This window comes from Aptenodytes patagonicus, chromosome 3 (genome assembly GCF_965638725.1).
Source record: "Aptenodytes patagonicus chromosome 3, bAptPat1.pri.cur, whole genome shotgun sequence".
Classification (NCBI taxonomy): domain Eukaryota; kingdom Metazoa; phylum Chordata; class Aves; order Sphenisciformes; family Spheniscidae; genus Aptenodytes; species Aptenodytes patagonicus.
Genome location: NC_134951.1, coordinates 125,807,963 through 125,816,547, shown reverse-complemented (window position 1 = coordinate 125,816,547; position 8,585 = coordinate 125,807,963). Strand labels below are relative to the sequence as shown.

At 47.1% G+C, this 8,585-nt stretch overlaps 1 protein-coding gene across 3 annotated transcripts in view; it reads left to right on the top strand.

Annotated features, from left to right (window-relative positions):
* The first annotated feature begins 1,673 nt into the window (after positions 1-1,673).
* LOC143158747 (uncharacterized) overlaps positions 1,674-8,585 on the top strand; it is a 32,095-nt gene continuing 25,183 nt past the window's right edge. For all 3 annotated transcript variants that reach the window (XR_012995055.1, XM_076335107.1, XM_076335108.1), the window contains exon 1: positions 1,674-2,097. Coding sequence is in view for 2 of the 3 variants with exons in the window: in XM_076335107.1 (XP_076191222.1) it covers positions 1,704-2,097 (394 nt within the window). In the remaining variant the exon portion in view is untranslated. The remainder of the gene's footprint in view (positions 2,098-8,585) is intronic.

Genomic DNA, 8,585 nt, shown 5'->3' with positions numbered 1-8,585 from the left:
GCTCCTGTGCCAGGAATAGCGATGGCACCCGCTTTCTGCTAAATAAGCCGTGCAGGTAGTCCTCTGCCACCACAGACTGTTTGCAGGCCATGTCCTGGCCCGGTCTTCTGGTGTGAAGGGCTTGAAGATTTTTTAAAAGCACTTTGCGAGTAAGATGAGCCCCCCAATACACACAGCCCTGCTGCCTCTCACTGCTGATGAACCGTTTAAAGGCAAACTGGATGCCTGCATCCCTTTGTCCGCTTCAAATAAACCTCTGTGTGTTTATGCACGTGCTGGGTGAGGTACGCAAGGTGGTTTTGGGGTGCAGCTTGCAGCAACTCCATCCCAAAAGCACCTGGAACTGGATTGCTGTGATAGAGCAGTGCTACCGATCCATGAGATGGGACCTGCACGCTCTCACGGAGAACAAACAAGAAGGACCAGTAAAACGCGTGTGGGTCGTGCTGACAGCCTGTCCCACGGTCCCAGTACCTTTCCAGTTAGAGCGGGGAATAAACACAACACTCACCTGCAACACAACACGTGCAGCAGCGCATACCTTCTCGGGGGGACCCTTTACATTGATCCACATCAAAAATAAAAAGGGGAAAAAAAAAAAAAAAAAGGAAGTTACTATTTAAAGAGCAGGTTCTGACATGGAGGTTTTAGTGGTGATAAGCAGCACCTCCACCCTGACCAAGAAGGGAAAGGTCTTGCCTCCAACCTCAGTGGCTGCTTCAGAGAAAGCAGTAAGAGAGCTGGCAGCCGGGAAGCTGCGAGCTTAGGTGGGAGCTTCCCTCCTGACCCGCTGCTGGAGATTAGCTGAGCCTTGACACTGCAGGATTTACCTTTGCTGGTCTAGTTCCTAAGCCTACCGGGCTCTTTCCAATTCTGCAGAGGCTACAGCTGTAGCACAGAGCCCTGCTCTGCCCCGCGTGCAAAGGGCATTTCTGCAGTTAGGGATAAATACATGCCTTGCCGTGGCACTGCTCTGCCTGACAGTCTGGTGGCCTAAGAAATAGCGGGACCCTCCCTAAAAATCTCTGTCCTCAATCAAAAAAGCTCCCTCTCCAGCACCCAGCTCATTTCTCTCGTCTCCAACGTGAACGAACTCCTCCCAGCCCCTACAGCCAGGCAGCACGCTGCTCCTGGCGTGGCATGTTTTACAGCAGAACAAGAGCTGGTTGCATGGGGCAGGGTTTCCTGTTCCAAGTCTGCCTGGGTCCCTTCCCAGACTTACCGAAATTGCCTGCTTTACAGCAGCAGCGAGAGTGGTAAATTTAAGAGAGTCGTAGCATGCCAAGCAGATACGGGGATTATTTCTACTCCGTGGCTTCCCAATGCCACGCACACACTACTTAAAGAAATCCCTTAAAAACGGCTGCTTCAAAATAACCTATATACATCACTGGCCCTAAAGACACATGATGAAATGCCCTTACAAAACAAATCCTTAAATTCCAGCCTAGCAGAGCATCCAAGTGCACAGCAAAGCCAAGACAAACACAGCGTTGCTCTCTCCTGAAAAACATACGTGGCTTGAAAATCTCCATTGTTGCTCTATCCCAGATAATGATTCATCCTCCCCGCGGGGTTTTGACTTGCCTCCGCACGTTTCGCAACACTGCCTGGCTTTATAACAGCGTGGTTGCACGCGGTGACTCCTAGCAGATTTCCCGGCTCGCTTGCGAGCGAGGAGGCGGTGGCTAATCCTTCTAACGATGATTTTCCTCTTGCAGCATTTCTTCTTGCTGGCCATAGACTTATTACTCGCGATGACCCTTTCCTGCCTCTTTTATGCCTTTGTATGCATTTCCATCATGTTTTTGACCTGCTTCGTTATCATCTTCTCCTTCGGCATTGTGGAGAGGAATATTGATGTGAAAGGGAGAGCAATTGTAATTCTCGTGTCCAACAGCTCCATTGGGAGGATGTTTGCAAGGAACCTGGATAAAGCAGGTTTCAGGGTGTCTGCTGCACACTGGCCTCCTCGAGAGGGGATCGCTACAGAAGAAGAGTGGTCTTCAAGCATGGAAGTAGCCCAGCTCCACATGACTGAAGAAGAGTATCAGAAGACAATGAAAACCTTCATAGAAAGCCACTTATCCCTGAAAGGTAATGTCTAGGGCAAACTTGTGGGTTGTGCCTACAGTAGAAATCGAAACGCACAAGATTGCGAGATCACTGTAGTTCACCAGCAAATGAGGGAGGCAAGAATGCTTTCGGAAACGGGTTATAACACTAACTGCATTGCATTTTGTTGTGCAAAACAAAAATTTTACTTTTTCCAGGGGAAAGAGCCTGCTACTGGTGGCTGTGAAAGGCCCCAGTAGACCCCAGTCCCTGGAGGAAGGCAAGGTAGGCCAAGGAACAAGGGGGAAAAGGTCCCACCAAGGCAGAGGGCTGGACTCACCCTGGGGAAAAAAAAAAGAATGAACAAGGGGGAGCAGAGACCCGAGATGAAGGAATGTGTCTGATTTTTAACCTCTTCTGGATTAAAAAAACCCGAGATCCCTCTTGGCTTCTTGCCTGCTGTGGGATTCATAAGAACCAACCAGGTCAGAGCCTTTGGCTGGCAGGTTGGGACTGTCTTTCTGAACCACACTGCCATCATTTCTGCGGGGGTACGGGACTGAAAGCAACATGCAGAGCTGACCTGGGACAGCACGAGGCAACTGTCCTACTGAGGGGATGGCCGTAAGCACGTCCACTGGGGAATCTCCCTGGTTCTTTCGAGGTGCAAGATGAAGGGTGCCAATGGGCAGGCTGGCTTACACCCTAGCTGAATTAGCTCTGCTATCCAGGAGTCTCTGTCCTCGCAGCCATAATTTTACACCTCTTGGGAGTGACAGAAAATTCAGCCTCAGCCATCAGGGCTGTAAACCTCACTGCCCGCAGGGCTATGGGGTTACAAGAGAAAAGGCCAACCCTCTCCGCTATGAACCTTCCTAAGACACATCTGAGCAGTGAAGCTCTCACTGCTTCCCCATGCTGTCTCCTTCCTTCTCCAGCTTCTCCATCCCTCTCCTCCTTGCTCTTCTCGCTGTGGTTTCTGAGGCTCCCTATGAGGTCTCCCCAGGGCAGCCTCTTTGCTTGCTCACACTCAGCTGAGATCTCTGAGAGCATCCACATCTCACCATGACAAATAACGAGGCCCTTTGCATTGCTGCCCAGCACTGAAAGTTTTTCTTTGTGCTCCCAGGCTCTGCAGAAGAAGGACATTTGGAAAGTCAGAGCACGCATCACAAAGCCTCCCCTACTGCAGACACCCTTCAGAGAGGTGGTAGGGAACCCTAGCCAATACCTGCTGCTAGCTGCAGCTATTTGGGACCCAACAGCACAGGTTATCTCACATTGCTTTTCTCCTCAGAAGCATCCAGCAGACCAGAAGTGCCTGCGGTCAGATCCTGTGTGACTCTGCGTGGCCTGGGATACATCCCCCCATTCACTAGCAGCCTGCAGGCTCCAGGAACGGGTGCCCTGCACACCAACAGAGGGTTTCAGACCAAATGCTCAGCCACCCGCATGAGCATTGAGGCTAATTTACGCTAGTAAAATTATTCTGGTAAAACTTGCCTGCGTGGACAAGACCTAAAAGCTCACAAAGCTGAGTATCAGCATACTCCTGCTCTGGAAACGAACAACGGAGACTTTCTTAACCAGCAATGCTCCGTGGGAGCCGGTGATTTCCGTGGGCGCCGGTGATTTCCGTGGGCCTGTGCTGTTTTAATTAAATGGGGATCTGGCCCAGTGATATCTGTCTTTTTTGCTTTTGAATACTTTGATCACTGTGCTAGTTAAGGGCTTTTGCAGGTCTTTTTTTTTTTTTTGACAGTGTACTCTATTGTAGGATCTGTGAGGTTTTACATTTAGGATCTCCTGCATAATATTCACATCACAGACGGGGATGTTAAAATGTATTTCCCAAGCGCTGACCCAGTTGCATGGCAGATCAAAGCACTGTGGTGGGGGGACGGGGCGGGGGGAGGGAAAAAAAAAAAAAAAAAAGAAGCATCACAGTTTTCTTGGATTTCTTTGTTAACGGTTTCGAGTGAGTGCTGGTATTTATTCTGCAACATTTGCTGCAATATTTTCGGCATGGGTTGGGTGAACATGAACACCTGCCACCAGCTGACTGATAATAAATAAAACAATTTAAACCAAATCAAAAGACTACATTGGTAGGTCCCCACATGCAACATGCGGTTTGGTCAGCAGTATCTGGACAAGGAGAGGAGAAGAGAGTTTGTGCTGCAGGGACAAGACACTGCAGAACCATTACACAACTTTCTCCATTTAAAAGTTTCTCTTGCACACTTTGTGTGTATGCAATTTTTGGTCTCCAAAGAAGGAAGCTTCTGTGCTAGTTTTTTATGAAATATTTTTTTTAATAACTTGTCCCCATAGGAAATTTTTACCATTCTATCTTTGCAAGTGTAAGTAAAAAGACACTTGTTTGATATAAACACAGCTTTTGAAATGCATCCTAAGTGCCTCTCAAAGTACAACAATGGAGACAGAACCCCCTAGTGACGGTTCCTTCTAGAATTAAAAGACTTATGACAACTAAAATAATCTATTTTTTTTATTCTAGTGCAGGCCCAGAGACCCAAATTTTCAGGTAGACTAACACCTTTATTTTGTGGTGGCAGTACAAATGAATAAGGTGCTATTAGGTCTAAAGAGATTGTAACACAAAGATACAGAGAAATGCAAGTCAGCGCCCTTCCAAATTCATAATATGTTTTGTGATAGCTTAACTTAGTTCATAAAAAGTCTTGGGTTCTTGTGGCTTTTAGCTTTTGGTGCCTCTAGATCAGATGTTCAAACTTTCTCTGCGACCAGGAGGTCGAAGAGATAGAGGGAAAAAGGGGAGAGAAAGAGTCTTAATTGCTCACTTCCAGTAGCTGAGCTTGTACTATCAAATATTGCAAGAACTCTTGGCATGGTGTCCAAGTGCTCTGGGATCAAGCTGCTTGAGAAATTGCTGCGCCGTGTTGCTCTTTGGGCACGTTGCCTGGAAATTCTGGCAATTGCTTCACGACTTTCAGGACTGACTGCAGGGAGGGTGGGGCAGGGCAAGGAGGAAAAAAATGTGGAGATGGGCAAGACCCAACAGACAGCAACCTGACCCGGCCTCAAGAAGAGTTCAGACAACCAGAGTGCCGGTGTGATTAATTGCTGTAGCCTCCGTTGCCGCAGTACCTTGGGGTTCACCTAATCACACACACAAGCACAACAGACACCGGGTTAAGTGAAAGCAGTATTTACTGTGCCATGCCCAAAGACTGGCCGCCTTGGGCTTTGCCAAAAGCAGCAAGCCCCAAAAAGCTGTCAAGTGACCCTGCCCTGCAAACCTGCACGGAGTTCAGGTCCCCAAATTAAACTGCCAGGACACAACAGAACAGAAACTGCTGTTTCACATCTAGTCTCAGCCCAGTCATGATTTAGAGATTATTCAAACTGTGGGGTTTTTTTAGCTGCACCCAGCACACTTCCAGTATCTTGAGAGATCCCGTCATCTTCTTTTGGTGTCTTTAACGTCCCTCAGGTCTTCCTGCGCTCCAGGCTGAGCTCTGCCAACCTTTATAACATCTGTGAGTCTGTAGATCACCACTGAAATGCATACAGCAGCCATGATGGCAGAGCAGTTGGGGGACCTACTGCCCTTCCTTCCTACCCTTACTCCAGGGACCACTGAAAGTTGGTTTCCCACTACCCTGCCAACACTTTTCTCCACTCTTTCTCTCCCACTCCTCAGGACTCCATACTGTGCTACCAACCACCACTCACCCCAGTTGTTTCCACCTACTTTCCCTTTCCTTGTTTTTCTTCCATTCCTCTGTAATGCCTCGGGTTTCTGCAGGGGAGATGATACTCAATGTGAGCAACGCTTCTGGCTGCACAGCACAGCCTCCCTCTGTTCATTCACATTTCTGCCATGCTGAAGTTGCTTGCAGTAGTCCTGCTGATTTTCATAGGGTCAGGATTTCATTTCTTGTACCTGAACCTCAGCTAAGACATGCCACTGGTAGATTCTTTGATACTTTATCAGCTTCCCTCTGTACCTATCTGTTAAATAGGAAGGACGATACTTTTTTCACAGGTAGAGAAATAACTGATGCAAATTAATAACGTGAATTCCTAAATAATCTTGGGTCCCATATCTGAAAGACTGTTTCTCACCCCGCACTTCACCATGGTGTTTCAGACCAGTGGGAAGTGCTTGTTCTCAGAGCTTTGTTCCGAGGACTCCAAAGGCCCTGGAGAAAGCTCCCCATGCAGACAGCTAGACCAGTGGGAGATAATGGACTGTCATCCTTGGCCATCTGTTCTCATCCCCATGATGCTGCTGGCAGAGTGGCTCTTATGACCTCTTCCTAAGTCAGTCCAGGCAAGATCACCTGGATCACTTGATCAATTTAAATAGGTAGGTTTAGTTAATCCAGCTGATTACTTTCTTCTATACATCATGGTACCCTCATGCAATCTCTTCTTTGAGCAGAGCTGTGAGGGCAGTAACACCAGCAGTGGCAAGTACAGCTAATCCTGGGCAAGGAAGGGTGTGCACAGCTGCAGTCGCTTGCTCAAGGCTGTGTACTCAGATGCTGGCAGAACTATAGAGCATGCTGAAGCATCAAGGCTTTTAGCAGCCCCATGGCCTCTGGGACAGTCTCCACCTCTTCTACAGGTCAAGGTGTTTTTGCAGTTCTGTTCTGCAGTGGGTAGCAGTGGTAGATGCTCTCCTGGTGCTTTCATTTGCCTTGCACCTCTCCCTCAGCATCCACCTACTTTGGTTAGTCATACAGTTTAGTCCATGGAAGCACTCTTGTGACCGAGAGATCCAAAAAGCAAGACCCTGTGGTGGGCCTGAACAGGAGACAGAGACGTTTGAACCACTGCCTTGTCTGGTGGACACACTGTAGAAATTCTTTTGCTTCCTAAGGATGCCAACATGGTTGATCAAATTATTTTATTAGAAGGTAACCCTTCCTCACTCACTTTTCTGTGCTACAGTCACCTCAAGATAAAAGGCTAGGCCATACAGTCATTCCTAAACTCACAACAGAGGGAAAGTTCAGCTTTCTTTTGCAACAGTATAGCTTAGTGCATGGCACGAACAAGGAAGAGTCACAACAACCTGCCATTCCCACTCACTTCAGAGATGGATCGGACAGACGCGATAATCATTGACTGCAATAAACTACAAGGGAATAGGAATTATCAATGAATAAAGCAAATGAAATCATATCCTCATGCAATTTTAAAGAGTACTGCATTATTTAATTTCACTCAGCTACAACAACTGCAGGCCACCTTAGATAAATCAGGCCATTTTCCAGGCTGCAAATGACTATGCTTGGAGTTACGAGTCAAATGATTAATTTTTGTAGCTATCCTTTTGTGCCTTTAATATGGGTTATCCAGAAGTTTTTTAAAAACTGGCTTGCAACTGTATTGCCTTCCTGTCTCTTGGGGATTTATCAAAACTAGAGAAGCACTTTGATACAGCAGCCATCAGGGCTACGTAACAACTTAGAGAAAACAGATCTCGTTCTGAAACTATAGGTTGGGAGGAGCTATTTATTTTAGGATGAAGGGGAGCTTCCCGTTCAAAGCTTCTTTTTTGAAAATAAGAATCTATGCATCATCTATAGTTGATGTGCTTTTTTCTTTTTCCAAAAGCAGCTATGCATCAACACCTCTGGACATTTTATGGGAGGCCAGTTTTCACTTCCCTGAAGTGCTTTTGTAATTCTCTTGTTTCAACAGACAGCTTCTCTGCCAAGAGCCAAGCACCCTGGACGTACACATAAAAACACATGATTAAAGAGTTACACAATCCAGAAAAGCTGCAGCAACGCTTTTCCACCTCCGTCCCCACTCATTGCCAGCGGGCAGAGCCTGTTTGGGTTCGAAACCTCTATCCTCCACATCACATTGCTGCCGCCGGCCGGAGGGGGAAGGCTGCATGCTGGAAGGGCCTGGCACTTCAGTTCCTGTGCAGAGTCCTCAGGACTCCGCATGATCATGGTTTTTAATCCTGGCAGGGATCAGTCCAGTCCGCTAGCCTGATCTGTATTTTATAGGCCAGAGAACTTCATCAAGATTTCAAAAGAACAAACTAGGCAGCTAGCCGTGCGGAAATATGTGGGCAGGGAAAGCAAGAGCTGAGCTGTGAACAGTGAGTTCAGTTTGTGGTAAAATCCAGCGGGTACCTGTGAGCCCCGCTGCGCACATCAGAGCTTTGTTTATCTGTTTGTTGCTGGCTGGAGGATTTCTGTTTGCAAACCAAGATCTTTAAGCAATACTTAAAAATGCATATTGGTCTGCCGTATATTAAAAGTGGGTTATTTTATTTGCATGCATTCAGAACCTGTTGCCATGCTCACCACTAATACCAGCCATGCGCATAATATTATGGAGAGAGAAGGAGGTGAAAGAGCCATATGCTGTCATGACCTTTTTTAGCTTTCTTCCAAATCTTATGTTTGCAGATGACAGGTACAAAAACTAGATCATTTCTTCAAAAACAAACAAAGCCCAGGTAGTTGGATACTTATATTATACTGGCTCCTAAATTCTGTCAGAAGCCGCCTTTA